The sequence below is a fragment of the Heliangelus exortis genome, chromosome 1 (assembly GCF_036169615.1).
Source record: "Heliangelus exortis chromosome 1, bHelExo1.hap1, whole genome shotgun sequence".
In the NCBI taxonomy this organism is placed as follows: domain Eukaryota; kingdom Metazoa; phylum Chordata; class Aves; order Apodiformes; family Trochilidae; genus Heliangelus; species Heliangelus exortis.
Genome location: NC_092422.1, coordinates 165,163,884 through 165,190,522, shown reverse-complemented (window position 1 = coordinate 165,190,522; position 26,639 = coordinate 165,163,884). Strand labels below are relative to the sequence as shown.

General features: G+C 34.5%; 1 protein-coding gene across 6 annotated transcripts in view; it reads left to right on the top strand.

Moving 5' to 3' along the window:
• Window positions 1-26,639, top strand: part of USP15 (ubiquitin specific peptidase 15) — a 65,763-nt gene that overhangs the window by 3,304 nt on the left and 35,820 nt on the right. For 5 of the 6 annotated variants that reach the window (XR_011723900.1, XM_071733503.1, XM_071733502.1 and 2 more), the window contains exons 2-6: window positions 10,219-10,346; window positions 14,508-14,638; window positions 17,320-17,446; window positions 22,454-22,599; window positions 25,105-25,166. Coding sequence is in view for 5 of the 6 variants with exons in the window: in XM_071733503.1 (XP_071589604.1) it covers window positions 10,219-10,346; window positions 14,508-14,638; window positions 17,320-17,446; window positions 22,454-22,599; window positions 25,105-25,166 (594 nt within the window). In the remaining variant the exon portion in view is untranslated. Of the gene's footprint in view, window positions 1-10,218; window positions 10,347-14,507; window positions 14,639-16,561; window positions 16,651-17,319; window positions 17,447-22,453; window positions 22,600-25,104; window positions 25,167-26,639 lie in introns of those variants that run through there. The other variant, XM_071733505.1, reaches the window with a different exon arrangement.

Here is a 26,639-nt window from a genome sequence, read left to right as displayed (position 1 = left end):
ACTGAGCGTGTTCCTTTGGAATGAGTTCAAAAATCTCACAATTTAATATGAAAGGTGAAGTCTTGTTTTTCAGAGGAGTGCTTTCAGAGTATTATCTGTTCTGATAGAATGCTGAGTCGTGTGCTGAAATACTTAAGAAGAGGTCTTCTAGGATAAGGTTTTTTAGATGAGCAGACAAAGATTTAAGACACTATCTGTAAACTGAAACTTGTGGAGATTAGACCAGACAGAAGATGTTAATTTCCAGCCTTGCTAGCCAATGAATTTTGGTGCCAGTTGTCACTTTACAGGGTGATGAGGTAGATTTCTAATCTGTTCTTGTCTTTTAAGGCTTGCAGATTATGAAAACTGCAGTAATACTGGGTTCTTTCAGATGTGTCTCTGACACACATAACTTATGAAGCTTGGATGAGTCTAGAGGGAGTAATGTTCACCATAAAGTACTTCTCTTAAAAAGTGAAGAAAACATTCTCTTCTTTTTTATTTCCTCCCCCCTCACCCCCACTGTGAGAATTTTATTGTATGTTTAATTGTAAAACTCAGAAGAGAATAAATAAAACATTAAGCGAGGTAAAAATCCTTCCCAGTCTGTGATCAGTAGAAATGAAAAGTTCAACCTTGAACAGTTTACCCACCAAAAATGTATAAGCATTTTAATTCTGGTTGCAATGAAAACTCATGAATCTTGGTGAACAGGCTTACACAGCCCTTACTGGAAACCCTGCAGTGCCCGGTCACTGATGACAACCTTGATGCTGTAGTGCTTAGCTTTAGTAGCATTTTACACTGGGGTCATCTCAGTGTTTTCCACATTTGATCATTTGTCACTGTACTGTATGTGAACAGAATCTTGACTGAACATTAATGGAAGAATATACTTGATTTCACTGAGACCATGATGAAATGTTATGGACCTGCACCTCAGTAGCATTTGGAACAATAGAAACTGCTTTGATGGCTTCATATAATGAGAAACAAGGGACACCACATCAGTGTTCCAAGGATAGAATTTAGAATTGACTGCTTTTTCTTTTAAATGAGGTTTAGAATGTAGATTTTTTTTACTTTTAAGACCTAATGGTTGAAGTTATGTGTTAGATTTGTCTCGCTGCATGTGGAGTGGTTCAGCATTTCACCAGTAGCTTATAGAGATGTAAAAAATGTTATGTTTTAAAGTCTTCTGGGACAATACATGCAGTGGAAAATGTGTATATGTCATTTTCTTCTGTTAATTGATTAGGCAGGAGGTGTGAGCATGTTATACTCAGCAATGTTTGTGTCAGGCTTTTGTCTGAAAATTGGAAGTCAAACATTGATTTTGGAGTTAGATTATTTTTTCATCAAGACTTAAGTTGAAAATGTGTAAGTATACACAAAGTAATTTCATGGTTGTTAATGTAATGTTTGCACTGAAATTTTAAGAAAAATGCGGTCCATTAGTTTTGGATGAATTGGGCTTTTTGGTCAGCCTTTTGGTAGTACGTATGAAGTGTTGTTTGGGCTATTGCAGCATATTGTGGAAACTGAGCTTGGGGAGCTGTAGGGAGAATTTGTAGGTAGAATGTTTGATAAGTTGGTTTGAAATCCTTGTGGTGCATTTAGTTGAACAGAGCTTTTATTTCTGAAGAGGACTGTGAGCTATTTAGATTAAGATTTCTTAAAAATGAATGCGAAGTGATACATCTTGTTAATTCTGAAAGAAAATACAGTTTTGGAGGCATCTATTCATCATGAGTGTACTTAGTCAAGCAATCTTGGCTATTTTAATCAGAGTAGAAATACAGTTACAAACCCGTTACTACCTTTCTAATTTTTATAGCTGCAGTTGTGCAAGAAAAAAAATTGGATGCTGTATCTTTAAACAGGAGCCCTAATTTGCTTTGAGCCACACGGCTGTTCCACTTTGTCCTCAGTATTGCTTAATCTGTACTCATGCATAGTGAGGAATGTATTAAAAAAAAAATGCTCACCTATCTCTCTGGACAATTTGCACAGTTTTGCTGTTAAAAATGAAATTGCCTTTGTTCAGAAGGTACGATGTACCAGCAGTACACAGTGATGGAATGAGTGTATCTGTGGTGTCTTTACTGCATATTGAAGTTAACTGGTTTGATTTTGAAGCTGAAGGCCTGATCTATCATTCAGTATAATTAGATCTAGGTTATACGTTGTTTAATTTTGTCTGTGTATAACTGAGAAATGCATTCAGAAAGCTTTTGACAGCAATGAGAAATAGCAAGATCATAGTCATACTGTTCAAATATTTTTCTATCACCCCGGGTGTTAATGAATGCTGTTGTACTACTGTGAAGTTGATACTGTGTTAATAAGGTTCATTATATAAAAATGTGAAGTAAAACACAGGTGAAGTTAAATTATGTGAAAAAGTTGCAAACCATGAGAGAATTTTAGAAATCAATTAGCAACTTTACTGCTAGTACTATTTTTTTCTTTTGTTGAGTGACCCTACATGGTCATGCAGCTGCAAAATTTTAAAATTTGTGTAAGTTTATTATTGATTTTTATTATATGCTGAGTATTTGCTTAAGAGATGAAGGTCCGTTTATGGGTGTTGTCATAGATTAATTAATTTGTTCTTTTAAGTCAATGTACTAAGGCTGCCATAAGTCTACATTTTGTCATTCATAAGGATACATACAGTCTTTTGGTAATTTTAGTTGACAGAGCCCATATGAACATATATCTGGATATAAGGCATGCCTTTCAACTGGTAATTGTGTTTTAGAATTTGAATATCTGTAGGAGTTACATGAGGCTGAAATAACTGATCTACACTGATCATATATTTAGTCTGTTTAGTGTCTTCAGCGAAAGCAAAATACCTATGACTTTTTCACAGTATTTCTAAACAAATCTTGTTTACTTCTAAACGTGGGAATGAAGTAAAAGATTACATTTTTATACAGCTTTGAGCAGTATCTTATTCTACAAGAAAATAATATTAACTAAAACTAGCTTAAGGTCAAAAGTAATCTTTTCTTTGAAAACAACCTGTACATAGAAAAACAGGAAGAAAAAAGTAGGTTGAAGTACCAAGCACTGTGCTTTTTAATTGTCAATACTTGCCAAGTACTCTTTAGAGAAAAGTAATTACTGAATGACAATATAGTGTTGGCAAATAGTTTCTGTATGGAGTGAACTAGGTATGACCAACAGCTATCATTGCTTTTTGAGGAAATTAAGTGGTATGCAATTGCAGGAGGTAACAAGGAACATTTTAATGTAGTTTTTCAATCCCTTGGCCTGATGAATGGACTCACACTAGACTGAATTAAGCTTGTAAGGTGAGCAAATCTGTGAGGACACTTAGACTTCAAATAAGGCCTTTTGTCATCAGCTGATAGAATGAGAATGTTGTTGGAGTTTATGTTTGTAAGGTTCAAAATTTCATGTTTTGTTTTATCCTTCGCACTGCTAACACTGAATCCATGTGATATCAAAACCTGGTGCTTATCAGAGGGAGAACATCCAAAAATATTTTATGTACCCCATTTGTCATTGCATGGGTTTTCCACTGTTGTGCAACATTCTAAAGATATTGTGCAAATTCTGATATGTTGCATGTCTGCAAAGGTAGACCTTGGCTACACAGGGTCCTCTTGTGCTGTCGAGTGATATGAAGTTTTCATGGAATCTTAGAATATCTTAGGTTGGAAGGGACCCATCGGGATCTTGGAGTCCAGCTCCCCACTTCTGGCAGTACTACATAAAGCTAAATGGTGTGACTAAGAGCATTGTCCAGGTGCTCCTTGAGCTCTGACAGGCTTGGGGCTGTGTCTGCTTCACTGTGGAGCCTGTTCTAGTGACTGGCCACCCTCTCAGTGAAGAACCTTTTCCTTATGTCCAATCTGAACTTCTGATGAGGCTTCCTTCCATTTCCTTGCGTTTTATTTCATAATCTGGCATTTTAGGGGACTCGAGTATGAATTGTCCCTTGCATACTATAATCTGCTTCAGACAGGCAAGAAGCATTTTACAGATCAGAGCAGATCTATCTTAGGAAGTGATCTGAAGATCCACTCGGAAGTAAACATTGAATATTTAAGTAGGCCACACCTGAACTGAAAACATGTTCATCTAAAGCTTTTTGTTTCTACTTGCTCAAAGTTTAGACTACTTTAAGGATACCTACTACATCTAAGAGAAAACATCAAAAACTTATTAGACTGCACACACATTTCCAGTATTCTTAATACCTAAAATATCATTTGAGTTTAATTTTCAGCAATGCAGACATGATTTTTGCTTACTTGTACACAAAGATTTGAGGTTGTTCCAATAGATACACGTATTCCTGTTATGAGTTTACTGACTCTCAATTGACTGTAGTATAGCCAAACATTTTTGTGCTGTTTTAATGGAGAAATTTGAGGTGACCAAGTGCTTGAAATCCTGTATATGTCAAGCATCTGCTGATTTAAACAGTTCACCTTGTTATGAAGTCTTGCTTTTTAAGGTTTCCCTCCCAAAACAGCATATCTGTAAATTTGAGACAGTTCTTTCAGTCTCTACTATTAATCCTTTAGGTGTGTTTTACCCTTGGATATAGGTAATACTGTTCACTAGTTTGACTGATGACTCCTCTGATAGAGCAAAATTTGTGTTTCCACCTTGAGTACAATTTTGATTCCATCACAGTTAGGTAATATTTCTTCATCACAGTTCAAAAAAAGTGGACAGGCCAGATTTTTTTAACTTTGCTGAGGTGTCCCGTAGTAGCTTTGTCAGTTGGGTCCACAGTTCAGAAAACTACTGTAACTTTAGACTGGTTTGAACTCTTTCCTGCATTAAGTAACAGTTGCAAAAATAAAAGCAAAATGTACTAAGTTGAATGTACAGACATTTTATGTCTCTGTTTTACTCATCTGTGATACACTATTTTTGTATCTGGGACAACACATACTCAGTGAAGTGTATCTGGTCTCAAGTGCATGCTACGAGTTTTTAATAAGTTTCTCCTAAAAAGTGATCTAAGAAGTGATCAAATCTTATTTAAGAAATTAGGTTTTACCAGATGTCATTCTGTTGACTTGAGATATCTTTTCCTCTTAAATTATTGAATGCCCCTTGTGGATAATAGTTTTTAGGTAGTTGGTTGAATCATGAATATTGTAACATTAACTGAAAAATAAATTAAGTTGCCTTCTTACAGTTTGTCTTCTCTGTTTTCTGTCTTGTTGATCTTGGCAAGAATGCTGTATTGAATGTGTTTGTAGGATCAAAAGCAGTGGTTATTATTTTCTGAGTTTTACTTTTTTATTTTGCTATAATGTTAAGAAGTCTGGATTTTAGCTATGTACTTTTAAGTGCTTTAGCTGATTGATCCTGTAAGCTGAGTGTGGTGTAACTATATTAATTTTTTGCAGTATAATCTTTAACATGATATATGCTTTTTGCATAAAGATGAGGGAAATGTATACCATTTGCATGCAATTTTCAATTTTCCCTAATCTTATTGGAATAGTTGTATGTTATCTATTGATTGAGACAGGGAGATGATTACACCTACTGTGACTGTACTCCATAGTATCTTAAGATAATTTCTCTTACCTGTATCAGGTATCCATTAAAGTAAAAGCAGAATGCTCATTAAAAGGCCTTATGTATATAAAATGTAAATATACATATGCATATATATGCACATAGCCAGTAATTCAGTGCAAGAATTCACAGCTACAGTGTCTGTTAGTATTTTTCAACATCTATCTCTACTTTTTTTCTTAGTTACACAAATTCACTAAATCCTTCTTTCCTTCAAAAGTTAGTACACAGGGAAAGATATATACTGCTTTATATTACACCAAATTATACTTAATACAAATTATATTATATACACCAAAGTATTAGGCTTTGCATTTGAGTATACACAGATTTCTTGATCTTCGTTTTTCAGTCTTTTCATTAATCTTCAGTGATCAAACTATACCAGTCTAACGAAATACTTACTCAGTGGATTCGAGTTAAGAAAAAAGGAAAGGAAAAGATACAAAGTAATTTGAGTAGGTCTCGCATAACTGTGACTAGGGGACAAGGTTGGCAGGATTGGGGATAGAATGAATGCCTGAGAGGGACTGCATTCATACCAGCACACACTTGTGTGGCTGTTTCTGAATAATGCTGGGTGGCCACAGCAGAAAAGAAAGGTGAGAATGCTGTTGGCTTTGAGTACATTCGTAAGACTGCAAACTGTGTATAAAGCAGAAAGTGAGGACGTGTCAGATTTACTACATTTGATATTTCTTTTTCTGTTTATTAAAAATGAAAATTTGTTAAAATTAATAGGAGGAAGCTGTTGTAAAAGCAATTGGGATTTGTACAGGCAGAGTGAAAGAACTGGATTTTTGCAACTGCAAAGAACTGCTGTTTGTGTTTTAAAAATAAAAAGACAAATAACAGTGATTCAATAAGAGTAACATCAGGCTTATTCTGGTAGACTCAGGGTCAAGGAAAAAATATCTTTAATATTAGACTCCGTATTCAGTTATATATGCAGTGTGTAGAATAAAGTCACTGCATTTAACATGATCATACCAGTTGAGACTTCCATGGTAGAGTCTTGTGTTTGTTTTTCTCTTCCAGGAATCAGAATATAACAATTACAACAATTAGTTATTGCTCAGTGAAAACTTGTTTGATTTTTTTTCCTAATTTTCAAGTAGGCTGTGTGGTATTCAATTTATTCTTAAATTCTTACTTACGTGATCCTTATATTAAATAGGCTAAGTTGCACTTTGTAGGCTTCTCTGCTATATTCTCTTCTTCCTTTCTCTCCATTTCTATGTAACAAATAAATGTGTTGTATTTTGGGCACCAATTCAATCTGGAATGCTAGATGAAACACTAAGACCTGTCTGCATCCACTTGTTAGTCTTGAACTCCAAAAGCATTTTTGCCTTCATTGGACCAGATCATAGAAGACATCTGCATCTGACTGTTGATTGTAGAAAAGGAATCACATGTTATCTCTGTAAAATTTAAACCTAATTTAAGGGTTTTTTTCTCACCTACTGCAGTATTCTTAGGAGGACTCCATATAGTAAAATATAACTGAAAGCTTCTGGTAACAAACAAACCAAGTATTTTAAAACATACTGAAAAGCTATTTGGGCATCATTTCCATTGTCTGTTGCATGATGGCAAACGTGGTGTTTTCAATGGACTTTTCAAGTTTTAAAGTTTATAGCTTTGCTTACATCTGGTGTTTTAAAAAATGTCATAATGCACCTTTTTTTTAATGAATGTGTGTTTTAAGCATGATCATACCAAGTTTTAAATTGTATGTGGCTAGTCATGTTATGTGCCTGTTTTTAAAACATGATCTTTTTTTATAGTAGAAATTGCTCCCTCTGATTTCACAACAGTTTGAAACTCATGGTTCCATAAGTTTTGCTGTACTGATCATTAAATCTGCTGTTGTGTTAGTAGCACCTGAAAGTTAAGTTCAGAAAAGGTTTTACGTGAGACAGTAAAGCCATACTTGGATACATTCTTGTGCTGCAAAATTAGGTTTTCTGTATACAGAGATCTGAATATGTCTCAGAAGATTATTGCTTTGTTATCAGGTGCTTATAGCTTCTCTGGACAGTATAGATAGAAGTGCTCAAGAAAACCGTATTCTAGCTAAACTCATTCTAACAGAATGAGCTTGATTTTTCTAGTTTGAAATGTGTGTAGGACTGGAACTTAGATTTGAACTAAATAAGCTTTTTCTTTTTCTCAATAAAGCTGAATCTTTTTACTTCTGTAATAGCCTGCTTTTTTTTTTTAACTGTATTTTATCCAAATTTTACCATCTTTAATGCAGCTTAGCTTGGTCCTGGTTTCCTGTTACATTCTAAACAGACTGTAAATAAAACAAAACATATCAAGGGAATTCTGCCACAAAACTGAAATAATCAGTGCTGGGCCAGGATACTTCAGAATGATTTGATATTGTAAGATTGTAGTGAAATGAAGTATCTCATCTTTCTGGAATAGTAATTCAGTCATGCTGTTTCATTACTGGTGTGGCGGGATGCACTGTGCCCAACATAACCTGTTAAGTCACTGTTTGTTTCTGAGTTTGGTAAGAGTGGAAAGGGGAATTCTTGAAGAAAATTACTTTTCAGATACATTTCTGAAATATATTTTTATTTCCAAAATAATACTTCCAAAATAGTTTTTTTTATATATGTATAGTTTTGGTTCAATTACCAGTTTGAGACTGTTTTCCGACTCCTTTATTAAGTGTCTAAAATTTCAGAAGGAAACTGTGTGTTGCAAGGACAGGACCAAGTTGTTTACAAAACAGAAGAGGTAGTCACTGGTAGTAGTTGATGACTCTTGAGCAGCAGTAACAGTTTTGATAGTAGAATAGATATAAGTCTTGCACTACCAGGTGGTTGAGGTACATACTCCAGAGTACAGCTGGCATTGGTTCTATAAGGGAGAAATTGGCTAAGCAAACTTCTGTAGGTGTAATTCTGTCGCTGGAAGTAGTTGAGAGACAGCTCTACCTTTGCTCTTTGTTGTTTGCTTAGGGTAATTACAAGTGAAGTCTAGGAGTAATTTGTTTGCAGATTCATTATTGCTGTTCATTAAATCATATTTTGAATCAAGACTGTTTTCAATGTGAATTAGGATTTTGTCAGATGTTGTAAAGTTGCTGTTGAGACCTTAGTTATTGAACGAATGCAGGGGAAGTAAGCATCCAAAGCCATTGGTGATCTTATGTGTAGCTTTCCAATGCTTTCTTTTCTTACTTTCCATAGGACTTTTACCTATAGATTGACATGCTTAAGAGTACATTCTCTAGACACTGAAAAACTGGAGCTTATTGAGAGGTGAATCTGCCAAGTTTTCTACAAAGGATCCTACTTACTGAGTACTACTCAGTAGTAATTTCTTCTTTACCAGAAGTTTGCTAGCAGAACTTCTGGAGGCTTGATGTGTGTGTGTGTGTAAGAGAAAAACCTTGAAAATAATTAAGATTTGCATATCTTAGGTTTGTTAATTCTTACTGTATTCTTACATCATTTGGAGGCACAAATTTAAGGCCCTGCTAAGGTATGTTTTGAACCTGTTCAGCAAAATGCATATTCAGTGTTTTTTTACTTCTTTGGTTTCATGAATTGTGGGTGTCAATGCAATGAGTGACTCTTACTGAATGATTGCCTAATAATGCCTTGTGCATTACCAGCCCAGTGCTTGAATCACCAGGAAGTTTTGAGATGTCTTAACTGTTCAATAGCATATTAGTGGTATGCTACAAATGACAGTTCAGTAGTCAAGTACTTGAGAAAAAAATGAGTATTACCTGTCAGCTTTTGTTTGGCCTTGTGTTACATCCTGGTAGTGGTACTCTGACATGTACTAGGGTGGTAGCAAACGGGTTGGTACAGACCTGGTGGAAGGAGATGGATGCTTTTACAACAGAGAAATAGTGAAGGAGGTGTCTTTAAAAAAATACGAGGGTCACTGAACAAATATGGTATCTTTAAGATTAGAATAAATTCTGGACAATAAGATATAAAATGTCAGTATCACTGAAATTTGTAAAAGCTAGACTGGCAATGGTTGAATCTGGATTGAAATACTGTGGAGTTGAATTTAGAGAGAGCCCTTTATACGGAAGTGTAAAGTTTAAATATAGGAGGAACATCTAGTACTGCCTCAAAAGCAGAACATTTATGGTATGTGTTGATGCTTACTCAAAGGAAGAAAGCACTTAGACTCTGTTTTTGGACAGGACAACAGAGTTCTAAAGTTCTTCAACTTTTATATATAATGTTATCAATTAAACTCCAGCAGGAAAAAATATTTGACTAAAAGTTACCTCTTTTTTTGTAAAGCTCTGTCTGATCATAAAGATTTAACTTGAATCTCATGAGTTTTCAATTTAAGAACAGGAGTTAAAGCTGATGATATTTCATGCTAAAAAAGGAAATTGTTTTTTGAACTTGTCATTTTTCAACTTCTGGAGTGCTGTATTGGCAGTCTTGCAAAACTGTATTTGCCCACTGTGATTAGTGGGATCTTTAATTTCTCTGAATTGAAGTCCTTGTTGGTGGGAGGTGCCGATAATGGTTAGCAGACTAAACAGAAAAACATTCTTCATTTTGCAAGGTTGATGATACAAGTGCATTAATATTAATTAATTGATACTCTAGGAAGTAGTAGCACGCCACTAATTAATTTATTTGTCTTCTTCCATTTAAGGTATCTAGTGGATAGTCACTGGTTCAAACAGTGGAAGAAATATGTTGGGTTTGACAGCTGGGACAAATACCAGATGGGGGATCAGAATGTGTACCCTGGTCCTATTGATAATTCTGGACTTCTCAAAGGTAACTGCTTCTGATTGTGTAATAAGCCAATACTAACATTTAGTGCAAATTTGTCACAGATTGTTCATCTTTTGTAGTCATTAGTGTAAATGGATCTGTAAATGGATTTATAAACATGAACCTTTTCAGATGGTGATAAAGGAGCTGGAATAGATTTCCCTAACAAATTACAGTTTCATAAATAAAATTATTGTAACTTTTTGCAATTGTAGCAAAAGATTTACTAATATACAAGCTACTGTTCATAATGATTTTTGGGATACCTTGGGAGTTGAAATTTAGTCAAGCTGACAAATAGCTAGTCTGAGTTCACAAAGATTTTTTTAGCTTAGTTGAATTGGCTGAATTAAAATAACATTTTTACTCTTAACTCTAAAATTCTTCTTGTAAGTGAGCCTCAAGCCCTTGCTTTGATTTTGGAACACGTGAAGAAGAGGTATTGTGCAGTTCAGTGATAAAATGGTATGAAATGCAAGAGAATACACTAAACTGGTCAGATTTGTGGACAAAAGTCCTAGAAGACTTTCCCAGATACTTTAGGTCAAATTCTTTTTTTAATACATAATAGTTAAACACCATTAGAGCCTTTAATGTTTAATCTGCAAAATCTAGTGGACACTAAAAGTCTAGATTTGCTATTGCTCTTTGATATTTGGTATCCTGCTTCTTTGTGGTTACAGGTAATGTAACAGTACTGCATAATTTCTTTGCACAAAAAAAATTGTGCAAATGGGATTTCTGATGGACTCTGACTTCCTTAATTCAAAACGTCTCAACTGCAATTAATATTTCATTATTTTACAAGTTAAATGTTAAAGTTAATTGCATCTTTCATAGACCTTGTCATACCATGTTGCACTAGTTGCTAGGGTGAGTGTTCATGTCTGACATGACCAGTATCAGTGCCTTTGAAGAAGGTGCTGTATTGTCATGGGCATTTATCTGTATGTTCTCTTCCATCCCCAAACTTAAAGATCTTTTTGCTTAGCCATTTTGCTAAAAGGTCCTGAAAACCTGTATTCTTACTATCATTTTGACACTGCCCTTACCCCTTCAAAATAAACACAGAATCAGGGTTTGTAGACTTCACTTTTGTTTGTTTATGGTTCTAAAACTATGGCTCTGCATTGGTAATGACACTAGACATCCAATTACTGTCTGACATCTGTTGTTCCTGTATGAAGGCAGTTTTAAAATTAGGTGCTCAGCAATTAGTAGTTATCTACTTCGCCTACTGCTAAGCAGCAATCCTCTGTACAAGGTTTCCCATGTAGCATAAATTGAACCTGAAAAAGCTTGGTTTTAATCCTGTCTTAGGTACAAGTGTGCATGAGGTGTTCTCATACTGCTCTCCTTCAGTGTTAAGTCTGAATTTGCATCTGATTTAATGAATGTAAAATAATCTAAGATGGGCCTGCTTTCTCAGATATTCTGCAGTGTAATACAGTGATAAGGATAACAATTATTATGTTCAAGAAAGGCTGAGTCCAGGCAACTGAAGCATTACTTAGGTGTTGCTCCCTTATTTTCAGATTAGAATGATGTGAGAGCAATAAAAAGTACCAGAGATTTGGGTTAATCTCATTATAAGCAAAAATGTATGTAATGGATTGCACACATGCTGTCTTCATAAAGAGAGATATATAAGTCAACATGAGATTAGCAAAGAAAGCCCAGGGAAGTAGCTACCTAGAACAGCTGATTGTAATAGAATACAGTGTTGCTTATAAGGGACTGAGATGTCAGAGTCAGGGAACTTCTTTAATAGAATAAGGTTCTGAAAAAAATATACTATAAAAATGTTTGGGATTGTAGAAAGGCAGAATGAAATCCAAATTATATCTTCTCATTGTAACCTCCTGTAGTAATATCAGGTAGGTCTAGCAATCCAGTATGAACTTTTTAAGGGATACATAGACCTGAATATATTTTGATGGATTTCTCTCCAAACCTTGCTCCGAGTTATAAATAAATACCAAATACATAGTGTTGAGTGGGCCAGGTATGAATTTGATAGTACAAGTCATGAATTGTTCTTGCAATTGTTTCTTGGAGATAGTTGTTGCATGTAGATATTTTTCCTAATCGGCCAAGACAGTTTTGAACCAAATTTTTTAATCTTGAAAATTGTTATTTGTGGATTTTGGATGAAACAGACTGAGGGGGGAAAAAAAGGAATGTACAGGTGCATTGCTTGAAGTCTCATTTTTGGGTCACATTAATTATATTTATCTCCATGAAGAATGAAATTTTTATTTTTCACTGAGATGCTCATGAAATTCCCTTTTACTTTTTGCTTGAGGACTTTATGTATTTTGCCTCCCAAAGTGGAATCCCAAGTCTAAGATGTTCATGCACTTCACTTTGTTGCCTTCTCTGTTGCCTTGTGGTTTTTCTTGCTAAAATTGCAAGAAATACTTTGACTGTTCCTGAACTTGATTATCCCTTTTTCTAAATTAATTTTATAATTCAATAGTTACCTGGCTGTATCTTGAAGTTTTCAGTGTTATTAGGTTTTCTGTTCAACTCTTCCCACACTGCCTATTTTTATTGGAGAAAATGCACGCAAGCTGGGCTGTAGTTCTTGACTGCATAAGGTCATCTCTAAACGGCAGAGATTACAAATTAGGAAAAAAGTATCTTGTCACCATCTTTGAGCAGCTAATGGTAGTAACAAATGTTGCTCTTAAAGAGGTGAACTGAGAACAAGAGGCTTGTCCCATCTTTAGCCACACAGCATGGGCTTGCTGAGAAGGAAAAGAAGTCAGCATCAGTGATAAGGAAGTAACAGCACAAGAAAGCTGTGGAAAGGGGAAGCATTTGGGTGATTAAATAAAAAAACGTTGGTTTTTTTCCTCTTTTTAATTCTTTTAATAGTTTTAATTTTTAATTCTTAAATTTTTATTTTTAAAAGCATAGGTTTTAATAATTATTATTATTAAAGGACTTTTAGTTTCTAAGTGCCCCTTTTTTTTTTAATGGTTAGGAACTTTTATCTGAAGTTACACTGTGCTGTGTTCACTAAATCTGTACAAAGGAGAAACAAGAATAGTATAGAAATATGATCAAATGAGAGGACTTTTCATATGAGAAATGAGAGTGCTTTTCATGTGCACATAGCATGCACTTGTTTTTGTCCTTGCAGAAAAGTAGGTAAAAGTATAGATTTTGCTTAGCAGTATTACTTAAAAAAATAAAACCAAGAGGAAGGCCAATACTTGAAGCAATTTGGGATTATTTCAGGTTACTTTTATGCTCAGTTTTAATTATGCAGTATGCAATTCTGCAGTTCAGTCAGATAGGACAATCAAAATAAATAGACTGCATATCTATTACAGCCTATTTATTCTTTATACAGTCTATTTTTACACTTCATTAAGTTTGTCATCCTGATTCATCCTTGGAGCTGAATGTGTGGGTGTCCCTGTTTGATGTCCCTCTGTATAGACAGATGTTTGCTGGCCTGTAGTTGGGTACTTTCAAATAGGCAGCTGCCCAAACTGGCTGAGGCACACAGTAGCTCAGGTAATCACCTCTTGCACATCTAGGGTAGCCACTACTTACTACTGTAAAGACAGGTTGGACAAAAGTAAAAAGCCTGTTTGTTATATAAACAGCTTGTCAAGTTGTACTTCTTTTAGGTTTTACATCTCGCTACCCTTGTAAATAATTTTGTAGGGTTTGTGTTTCCAGAACATGTAGGATTCTTTAAGTAGGAGGGTTGTACCGTTTTGTTTTTTTTTTTTTTCTCAGTCTGATGTGGAGTGAATGACTTCAAACTTTGGATATACTGTAACTACCCATTCCTGCTTTTTCAGTGTAGCATGGAATGCATCTGTGTTGTGCAAATATGACTGAAGTGGGTGGAGGAATGGATTGTTTTTTCTGAAGGCTGTGATGGTGTGTGATAACAAATCAGTTGTCAGTATGGAGTTGTCAGTATGGGTTCCTGAATGTAGGAATATTGTGTAACAGGTGTACTATGCATGAACTCAAAAGCTTGCAAAATTAGTTTCAGAAGAGTTTTGTTTTGAACACCATAATACTGATAACACAGTTGTGACTCGGAAAATATTTTGTTTGCTGTTTATAGTAAAAATATTCCATTAAAAACTCAAGCAACAGAATTACAATATTCAAGTAAAAATATCTATTTTACAGATGGTGATTCTCAGTCTCTCAAGGAGCATCTCATTGATGAGCTGGACTACATCCTTTTGCCAACTGAAGGCTGGAATAGGCTAGTTAGCTGGTACACACTGATGGAGGGTCAAGAGCCAATTGCACGCAAGGTACTCTTAAATTACCCACTGGAATGAATATGAATATGAAAGACTCCTGCAAATATGCAGGAACTGCACAGGAATTTATTAGATTGTAAATCTGGCCCTGTGATAATCAGACAACTCCTTCTGTGGTTGCTTATAGATACCTTATTTTTATTCAGATTTTAGAGGCTTAGGTTTTTCATATCGAGAAATGAAGATGCAAAGTATTTAATACCTTTTTTTTTCTTTTTCTGGAAGTAAGCCCTCTAATATTTCAAGAGGAAGTTGCTTTAGAAGCTTCTACATCTATTAATGCAAATGATTCTGTAATTAAGCATAAAACTCCAAAACTGTGTTGATGATATTAGTGAAGAGCTTAGCTCTAATAATGTTAACACCAGCACTGTAATTGGTAGTTCTTTTTCTGATAAGCAGTCTTCTGTGTTCAGTAGCTTGCTAAGGGAATTTTTTTCTTTAAGAAAAAAGCTTAGCACAACAAAAGCAGTAGTCCATGGTATGATGGATACTGTGGTCCTCTTTCAGATTGAGCTACTCTGTTTGCCCCCACACATACCTTGCTTATTATTGAGGTGATGTGACATTTTAGCAGTTTACTGATCAGATAATCTGTTTGTATTATTTCTTAAGAATTTCAGGGAAGTGATACAGTTGCATCCTCAAGGGACTGAAGTACTTGTTTTAAAATACATTGTTAAGTTTGCTTTTAACCATTAGGGCACCTTTTTTCCTCTGCAGGGATCTTTACTAATTCCTGAAAAATTGCACAAAAAATACTATGATTAGAATTTAGTTTAGAATAAGACTTCTAGTGTAATAATTTTTTTCTTCCTCCTGAGTCATGAGGATGGTCTAACTACATGCATGCTGGCCATTTACTTGAATTTCATTCCTTTCAAACAAATGCCAGATTTAGCTATAGAAGGTTTCTTTGAGATTCATTTGGTCAGAAATAAGTAGCAGTTTGTTGGGCTTTTTTTTTAACATTCTGTTCTACACAATAAGAGATCTTTTTTTAGAGACATCCACAGAATATCTTTTTCTCTAGCTCTGTGAGAGCTGAAATCAATTAAAATGGCTCTCCTTGAAAGATAGATCTGTTACCAACTTGCTACTGTTTTTTTCTGAAAATGGGTTTCAGCAAACTGAATGCTCTCCTATCATCGTGGTAATGTAAAAGTTGTGTAATTTTTTTGCTCTGGGTGGAAAGTGGTAAAGAGAGAATAGTCTGGATGATTTGCCTTCTACCTGGAAAGATCTCACTGGAAGAGGATATGTAGTGTAAAGAGTGGACAAGTGAACTGGTGTATCTTTATTTTCTGCAAATATAAACAATAGTTATCATCCATGATGTATATTACAGTTCAGAATTTATCTTTCTGATGCTCTTGTCATTTATTTGTTCATGATTCTTTATCTTGTATTTCATAGAGGTGGGATGATACTTTCTTCTCCCCCCTCCCCCCCTTTGCTACTTAAACTTTTGCAATGTGGATCCAAACTGTAAATTGATGCAATGTTGTGCTTGATCCATGTCAAATAAGACTATAAATTTATGTAATAACATGTAGCAATACTGCCACTACATTGTCCATTTTATTCTCAGAAATGTCTCAGCCATCAGCACGGTTTTGTTTACTGGAACTGTTCTGTTGTTACTCTAGTAGCTTAAAACTCCACTAAGCTGCTCAAGTTAAGGTGCATTTTTGTTTAAATGTTATGGTTGGAAGTCATTAAAGCTAAGGTAAATAACTTAGTGAAATAATAACTTAGTGAAATTAGTGAAATAATTCACTAATTTATTTCTTTTCCTATAGTACATGCATACAAGTAATATTTGTACAGCAGATAGCAGATCTCCTAGCAATTAGCTGGTGGCTTTTTTTTTTTTTTTTTTTTTTTTTAACCGTATTTGTCAGATGTATCACATATCAGGGCAAGGATTATTTTTGGAACAGTCTACATGACTAAGTACTGCAGTTACACTTTGGAAGATCAAAGGGGAAAACATTTAAGAGGTGACCCTGAATTTTTTTTTCTACATTTTACTTTTATATTTAAAAATTCCTATATACTTGAACTAATTTGTAATTAGTATTGAAAAAATGAGCATACAGTAAGCAACTGTAATGAATAGGTGAACTGTCAGCTTAGTGTGTACATTGTCAGAATATAAGTAGGAGAGTTGTAGGTCTTGTTTAAATACAGGGTTTGTTTAAAAATGTTTTAAAAATGATTTCCAGGTTTTAGCAGTATTCTGTTATTGTGTACAACACTGTTTAGTGTATTCTGGTATTAAGAAGTATTTTTTAACTGTGAAAACTAATTCATGTTTTGGGGAAGTAGCATACAACACGTGATGTGAAATAAAAATAACTTTTTATGTTTTCTGTCTTTAAATCATCTATCTTATATTTTGGTTAAATATGTATATTTGTAATTTCTGTTGTACTCAACACTGAAAGTTATAGTGATATTATTAAACACAGGCAAGTTGCCATCTCATGAAAAAATACTTTATAGTTTGCTATGTTTCTAAAAAGGTACAGGGGAAATTTTAGTTCTAATTGTTAACATTTCTAAGTGTTTTATGTTCCTTGAACTTGGGTTTCTTGAAGAGTGCTCAAAAATATTTTGAAGTGTATGAAAACATTTGGACTGATACTTGATCCCACTTTTTTTTTCAGGTCGTTGAACAGGGTATGTTTGTAAAGCACTGCAAAGTAGAAGTATACCTAACAGAATTAAAGCTTTGTGAAAATGGAAATATGAACAATGTTGTCACACGAAGATTTAGTAAAGCTGATACAATAGGTATGGGCAACTATTTTTATCAATTTATGGCTGTTACTTGTAATTAAATAGTACTGGATAGCAAGTTCTGTATAAATAAGTCTCTAAGTAAAATGAGAGATGCATATTGCAGCCTGTAAGAAAGATGGGACTGGGTCAAAAGTGAAAGTTAAATTATTTGGAATGTTAGGGTTTTAAATACTTTTTTTTAAAAATTATGCTGTTTATTATCTGGGCATCTCTGTTTACTCTAGAGGTTTGGACTTCCTAGGAAATGAATGGTGTAATGTTTTCCATTATCTTTATTGGATTCTATAGTGCATTTTCTTCACTTTTGATGTGTAAGAAATACAATTTTTCTTGTGTTTCCGTTCGTGGTTTTGACTTACATAATAAGGAGAAGAGTGTATTACAAATACATACAAATATTTTACAAATATATTACGAAATACATAGCTAAATGTGACTTACAAAGGCAATATCCTTTGGGGTTGTGAAGTATCTTTGCCAGAAACTGTGTCCCTTATTAATTTTTTAACTTACTTTTATTTGTAGTTATTTTGTCTGCTCTGTATTTTGTTATTGTTTGAAACCATATGTTGATAACACATTTGAAAATAATAACACATCTGAAAATAAGTCAAAATATTTGTGAAGACACTGCTGATCATATAAAATCAACTTCTGGTATATTTATGCACATGTATCTGAGATATGAGTCTTTCAATTGTCAGGTTTTTTTGTGCCCTTGGTCCTATATGCCCAGCCATTACTTTTTGTTTGCATTCTTTGACACCAATGTTGGTTTTTTCAGGTCATGCTTCTCTTTACCTTTTGAGTGGTGACTTACACTAGCTACCCCATAATTCTTTGCAGATTACTTGTATTAAAAACAGAATCATTTTACTTGTGAAATTTTAATCTGCTTATATTAGAAAGAAAAAAAGATTGAAAATTATTCAATTTGTCTGTGGAAACAAAGCTTCAATGTTGTATGTTAATTGGCCTTTTGAGATCTGGTTTAACTTGGGAAGATGCAATTCATTTTTCTCTAAGCAAACCCAGAAACTTAGAAAAAACAATATAACGTTCTCTTTCCCTGAAGACCAAATACAACCTATTTTGCAGCCATACTGGATTTAATTGTATCATTTGAATTATGGGTAATGGATGAATTTCTGATATTTTCCTTCTCTATCCAGAAGCATGGAATGACTGTTACTTGAAGGTATATTAATTTTTTTCCTAGCAGGGAGAGAATTACAATTAGAAAAAATTGTCATAAAGGGTACTGGGAAACAGGCTCACTGGCAACCACATTCCAGACACTGTCCTTACTCGTTTTTCTGAGATGTGGATGACATGTTCTTGGAAGCCTTAAACTCAGGCCCTTTCTGAGGCTGAATCTTTTTATGGAGAACACCAAGCAGGACAGTCCTACTAGCCAGGTTATCCAGAAGAGTTTGTATCTTAGAAGAAATTGTAGAAAAATTAAAACTACTTTTAAGGGTGAAAAGATGATGGAACCCTGAGATTTTCCTCTAACATCTGTATAATAAGATGTTGATTTATATTTTTTACTGTCCATTCTTTAAGATAGATCTGGAATACATCACATTTTATTTCACATACTTTTATAAGGGCATATAGCAGCAGGATGGGGGTAATGGTTTTAAACTTGGAAGGCTAGATTTAGGTTAAGTATTAGGAAGAAGTTCTTTAGGGTGATGGTGGTGAGACACTGGAAAAGATTGCCCAGGAAGTTGTGGATGTCCCCTTCCTGGCAGTGTTCAAGGCCAGGTTGGGTGGGGATTTGAGCAACCTGGTCTGGTGGGAGGTGTCCCTGCCCATGCAGGAAGACTCGAACTAGATGGTTTTTAATGTCTCTTCCAAGACAAACCATTCTATCAGTCTATGAAGTATATAGCAAAAATGTTCAAAGCATCAATAAATTAAATGTAAGAGAAATCTTGCAGAATTTGATTATTTTTCATCCTCCCATATGCCAGTAAGGTATTCATTTTCATTGTGGCTGGAGAAGACTGGTACAAAAGAGTCAATATCAGCCCTACTGAAATGATTAGACATATAAGGTACTATGGTCTTCTCAAGAAGTTTTAATTTTTCTACCCACCAACATTGATTATTTGCCCTCAAAAGATCTTTCTAAATTCACAGTTTTTGTGCACCTGGAATACTCTGAGCACGATATTCCCTTACCAGTTTGCACGTGTGTTATTCCTGGAATATTTCTATTCTTTCAAATAGAAACTAAGCTAAACTGTATATGAATAATTTCATACAAGGTAGGAAAAATAATTTAAAATGTCAGACTTCAATAATGACAGTAATTTTTTTGTGGTGGTATTGGAACATCTTATGTTCTTTGGAACTTCTTGGGAATTTCTTACAATCTCCTACAACTCTTGCATATTAACTGAGACAACTGATGACTTACTCTTTGGAGGGGTAGGTGTTTTTTGTAATTCTGAAAAGAAAATGAGCTAGACAGCTGATACACTTCAGGCAGCATTTCAGTCTAGTTATTGTTGATGATCCTAAAGAACATCAGGTATTCTGAGTGAAAATGAGTTGCTGATCCATTCAAGAGTCTTAATCATACAAAAGTATGATAAAACTAATTAGTCAGCTAAGGTGTAGACCTTTTTTACCTTTATTCAAGAGTTTTACAAACCACAAAATGACAGAAAGACTGTCTGTAGCTGCTGTTATGAACTAGAAGGAGTTGGGTTGTGTCTGCAGTACCATAAAGCAATTCTAAAAGTGAGCTGATAGACTCTGTTGAACATTGCACCAGAGGCTTTGCATTTTCTGAGTTTCTGGCCTTTAGCTAGTAAACTATCTTGGCAAATGGCTTTGCATCTTTCTCTTTAATTTGCTGCAGAATAAAAGAATGTAAAACTTGCCACCTTTGAGGACCGTTCATTTTGGTATCTGTGAATTGCCTGTCCCTTCTTTAGGAAGGTGAATTACTGTTCTGTAGTACAGATTAACATTTTTGCTACACTTTCCTTTAGACATTATTTGTTATAGCACTATCATTTAGGACCCAGAGTTCACTTATATTAGGATCCACTGAACTTCTCCAGCATCTCATCAAGACTCTTCCATGTAGTCTGCTAAAATAGTACTTAAATCATGCAGCTGTTTTGTTGGAGGGGGAGGGGTGGTGGCTCTTTTTTTCTTTTTTGGAGGAGATCTTATTTTTAACCACAGAGAATATATCCTCTATGAGATCAACAACCTTTAACTCTCAAACTGAGCTACTGCAAATTGTGGCTATATAACTGATGGAGTGAGAGGCATCTTTAAATGGCAGTTCTTCCTGTCCCTTTCAGACATCATTCTAGTACTAATCAGCTCATACATGGGGAGGGTATAACACTACTAGAGGAGAACCCCATACACAATATTCCTCAGACTGTACATATTTGAATGTAGTGTTTTCATTTATGGTGGAATGGGCACTTTAGGTCACAAGCCAGCATGTCAGTGATATGTTGTTGGGGGACCATGGGGAAGAATTAGAAATTGTGCTGCATTGGTAACTTTCATGAGGTATGAAAATGAACCTTAGTTTCACAGTCTCAGAACTGGGGTAATGGTCAAATGAAACGTGCTTTTCCAACAGTCTTGGACATAATCCATAGTCATCTGGTAAAACTGATGTTTCCTGTTACCTAACAGTTCTGCTAGTGAAGCTGAAATATGTTAAAAATCAACATAATAAATGTTAACTTAGTACTTAATAAGAGCTGCAATGCTCAAGTAAGATCAACAAATTAATTAGCAGCCTGTTGCCTTTTTTTATAGCACCTACCTTGCCCACATATCATCTTTATTACAGAAATATATGATCCAGTCTAACACTTGTTTTCATACTAAATTGTGTCTTAACTAGTATAGAAGGAAGCTTCAGGACTCAGCATATTTAACATAGTGGTTAGTATAGCAATAGTAAGTAATAAAATACTATCTTACAATAAATAATAATCATATGTAAAAGGCAATAAGGGGAATTCTAGAAGAGCTGAAACACCAGTATTTTATCCTGAGATTTCTGGGCAGTGTCTCTCAGCTTCCAGTGCTTGTGTTTTTAGTGATCACCAGGAATGAGCTGTACATTTCTTGAGTTCTGTTTCGTGTTCTGTGTTGGCTGCAAGACTCGGCTGCCATGGGGCTTTATGAGTGAACCAATTTTAAAGAAAAAGTAAATCTGAGGTTGTTATTTTACAGCACTGCACATATTTAAATTAAATTACTCTTTAATAAACTCTACTTTTCTATAAGAAGAATGGAGTTAATTATGAACTTTTAAAATTCCAGTTGTAGACAATAGTAACACTACCTTAAAATTATTTAACGCTGATTATATTTCCACCAGTAGAGTAGGAGCTGGTAGACTCTTATGTGTTAAATCTTACAGTGATGTAAAATCTTTCATTGTCCTTTTCGAATAAATTTATGCACTTCAGCCTTACAGAATAGTCTTTAATTTCTGTGAGCTTGCAAATTAAACTTTGTATGTGTATATCGGGGTTAGTTCTAATTGTACTGGGATACACTTGGTAGAAGAGTGAAAACAAAAGGGGATTTGATATAGGGAGGGGAACAGAATTATTTGCCCTTCCTACACCCTGCTTTACTGTCAAGTGTTGCTTCTGATCCTTCCCTGTCTACCCACACTCCTGTGTTACCACACTGAGAAATCAGTAGATGGGTACAAGGTACCTCCTATCATCTGTTATTTATCAGCTTGTCTTTATTTGATCTACTTTGCTAAGAGATTCAGGAGGGAATAAAATAATCCCCTGTTTCTATTTTAAAGAGAGGCAAACTAGGAACTTCCAGCTTCTCCTACAACATGATGTGGTTGTGTTTCTGTTTCTAGTGTTCCATTCATATTTTGAACATAAGAAAAAGCATGGATGATTCCAATGCTTTATTCAACCTTTTACTATTTGTGTAGTGAAATGCTAAACTTGTGTTCTCTCCCTTTCAAAACAGATACAATTGAAAAAGAGATAAGAAAAATCTTCAATATTCCAGGTGAAAAAGAGACCAGATTGTGGAACAAATACATGAGTAATACTTTTGAACCTTTGAATAAACCAGACAGTACCATACAGGATGCTGGTTTATACCAGGGACAGGTACAGTGTAATATTATTTCTTCTTTTTTTTCTTTTTTTTTTTTTTTTAAATGCATTTGGTTTTTTGCTCATGAAAATGTAGCAGTACTCAGTGATATTTTTTTTCTCTTTAAAAGTAAATTGCCTTCAAAGAGATTGTTAGGAATATAATTATAAATAATTTTTTAAACAATTTAATCAAAATACAAGTAGTTTTGGAGTGTACTTTTGGTATCAAAGATGAGTTTACCTCTTCTAATGAATTAAAATTACATAAATGGAGCATTTCTGACTTGAATTTCGTAAAACGTGAAATAGAAAAATATGATCTTGAATATGTTGTCATAATGAAATCCAAAATGTGAAGAACTTTTTAGTTGCTTTAAAAGAATAATGTCTTCTGCTCAAATTCTGCTACCCAGAATTCATAAAGAAATTAAGAAAAAATGAAGCTATTTCAGATTAGAACTATATAGACAAAAGAGCTTGAAAATCTGCTCTAGCAAGAGCCTGTATCATCACTTCATAATCACTTTATAGGAGGATTTCTTACAAAACAATTTTTTACCTTTCCAGATGAATACAAATGTGAACCAATAGAACAATTTCATCATTAGCATAACTTTTCAGGTTATTACATTGATTCTTTAGTCTTCAAATGGAGTTGGATGTTTTTTCAGCAGCTGTAGTTCATGCTGTTTTAGTACAAATATGAATGGATGAAATTTGATGGCAGTAGCTGTTATAATGAGGTATTTCCTTTTGCCTCATAATTCTTGACTACTATCAGCAGTATTTATGCCATGTTTCAGTTTTGGTTTATGGCATGGAAGGTAAGTAATGAGTGCACCAAAATAACAACTTTTACTCTTGTGCCCTTTAGCTTCATGCTGCACAAACTTAAACCCTCACACAGATAATTTTAACAATGCAGAGGTCCTGCTGGAAGAGCCCCCATCTCACATAAAAGGTTCTCCTAAAGATGTAACTTGCAAATTGCCTCTATCCCAGTGAAACATTAACTATGAAGCAAGCATGGCCTAATCCTGCCGTAAAAATATCTCTAGGTGACATCTGTACTCTCAGCAAAACAAATATTGTTCAAAACTGCATTTAGCCATGGTTTCTGAAAATGCTAAATGTCATGGTAGACTCTGTGTGTTTGGTCAGTTGCACTTGTTGACACACAGGTTATTTTTCTTGCTGAGCCTCCTGATCTTACAGTACTTACTCTATTACAGTCTGTCTAAACTAACAGTAATTTTTTACTGTGTAGTTCAAAGTTCTGTCACTGACAATGTTAATGTTTTGAATTTATCATTGGTTTCTAAAGTGAGCCTTTCGGGGTTCCATTGAACTTTCCAGTCTAAATCTTCCTTTTATTTAGTAGTCTCCAAGCCAGTGGAATGCAATACAGCAGAATCTGTCTTGCAGGATTCATGATCAAAGACAGCAAACTACTCTTTCCCAGATAGAAAGCAGGTCATGATAGAAAGGGAGTTTTCAGTGTCATGACTTAAGTACATTCACACTGAAAATGTGATCACATCTCTAAGTGGCAGCATGACTTAAACATAAGGTTTTGGGCATGAGTACATTGTGAATGTATGTCACTGTGTAGACACATACAGGCACAGCATGACAATTAATCAGCATCCTGAAACATCAGTGTACAATTATGCAGATTTACATTTAAAATTAAGAGTTAGGTTCAGTTTAAATATTGGAATCTAGTTGCTTGAGATGATCCAGGCTATCCCAGCTGTCAGTCCAGTGAGGCATGAGCTTTTTGTAGGTCCTATGTCATATCTGGCAGCACAGGGCAGATATCTCAAATACCCAACAGCGTTTCAAATGGCACTTGATGCCTGTGTTTAGGACTGAGTGTTCCATACTGCCTTTTGTGCCAGTAACAATTTGAATGAAATTATTTTTATTAGCCAATTATCCCATTGGAAAATTAATATTAGATAAATGCTTCTGCAAAAAAAAAAAAAAAAAAAAAAAAAAAAAAAAAAAAAATACAGGTATGACTTTAAAGATATCAAGCCAGAAAATGTTCTATGGGGGGGTTTTGTTTGTTTGCTCTGGGCTTTTTCCCCTACCAACCTGTGTTGTGTGAGAGGCAAAATTCCTTCAGGAGTACCCCTTCCTTAACAGGGCTGTTGGACAGGCATATGGCTGCTGCAGACTCCTATGTGCTGTTTAGATGTTACAGGACATTTTCTGACCTCTTTGGAAGATAAGGTCTTGCCATTGTATTCATGGATTGTTGAGACATAGAAATACCAAGTGCCTTGCCCAAAGCTGCACAAATTAAGTGAGTTGTGGGGAGAAAAAAGTGAATAGAGCAAAAGGAAAATGCAGTGTAAACTGACTGGAATGTTCTTGAGCCTCAGGGAACAGTAACTTAAACATCAGTCTTTTCTGTCTCAGTCACGTCTGCAAGTCCATTGAAAATATTGGAACAGAAAGCAATCTGCTGAAACTTTTATTTCAATATTCTTATCATGCTTTTTGTGATAGGTACTGGTGATAGAACAGAAGAATGAAGATGGAACGTGGCCAAGAGGTCCCTCAACTCCTAAGTAAGTTGTGAATTTAAGTCATGTTACTCACTATAGCTCAACTGTTTTCACAATTCCTTTTTTTTTTTAAACAACTGGTTTTAGAATTGTCATTTTATTTTGAAAAATCATCATTCAGATGTGTTATCTGAAAATATTAATAGTGTGTTTGTTACAAGTGCTGCATGTTGTGGAACATGACATAATCATGGTGAATTCTGCATATATGTTGCTTAATTTTGATCTCAGTAAGTGATATATGCTTAAAAATATGAAAAAAAAAAAAAATCCCCAGCAGAAAACTGTAGTACTTAGCTTGTTTTATTTAGAACTCTATTTCAAAGCATAGACTGTCTGTTAGGTGAACATAGACATGTATTTTTAACAGCATTTTTCTTATATGTAAATGTTTTCATAGATACCTTGTCCTTGTATCTCCAGAACACAATATTTACTCATAAGCATTTTTTAAAAAGTCCTTCTACCATACATTCATGTTGCTTTTTTCTTTGTTGAGTTGTCATTAATTAACACAACGCAATGTTCTTTTTTTCTTCTGTTCTTCCTGCTGCCATTATTAATAACACCTTACTAATGGCAAATGAGCATTTTTTCATTTAGATGGATAGACTTTTTTTAACACTGTTTCCAGAGTCTAAATCATGTTTGGATGATTTCAAAGATGAGCTGGAACTTGTTATTAGTAAGCCTTCTCAGCCTTACAAAAGGTTAACTTTTCTTTTTCCCTTTGTTGGCTGGTTCTGGAACATATTTTTCATTAAAAGTTCTTTCAAATTCATTTTAATATTCTACATCATGTCATTGAAGTTCACTGATGTTTTAAAACATTTTTGTAGTAACAGTATATCATTTGATAAGGACAGATTTTTTTATCTTTGGTGTCTTACCTCAATACTTTATATTAGCAGCACTTGTTTCTTTTAAGTTGCTTAGTGAAGTCTGGGTTCAATTTAAGCTTAGTAGGAACAATATAATCTTGCTTAGTGAGGTGTTATGACACAAAGAAGTTAATGCAGAGCAGCAGAAAGAATGAGATGCAAAATACTTGAAGTTTAATCTCTGACCTCAAAAAGCATCCAGTAGCAATGTAAATTCTGAGTCAAATTTTAAATGTAGATTTTAAAGATTAAAAGAATTTAGATAACTTAATGTCACAGATGCTTTGGAAGTTTTAGTAGAAAGATATTCTAGGTGATGGTATTTGCTTTTATTCCGCCAAATTTCAATTCAACTTTATAAAAAGCAGTCAGGAGCTCCTGGAAAGTGTTTGATCTGGGGATAAGTAAAATGATGAACGAGAATACTTATGTCAGAGAGGAGTATAAGTAAAGCAGCAAATGAGGATGAATTGTTTTACTCCAAAGATGGCATATGTTTTGGAGATTTCACAGATACCAGAAAGATTGAAATTTGATATTTAAATACATTGTAATATTGGAAGGTTTGCAAGATTTAATAGATTCAAATACTAAC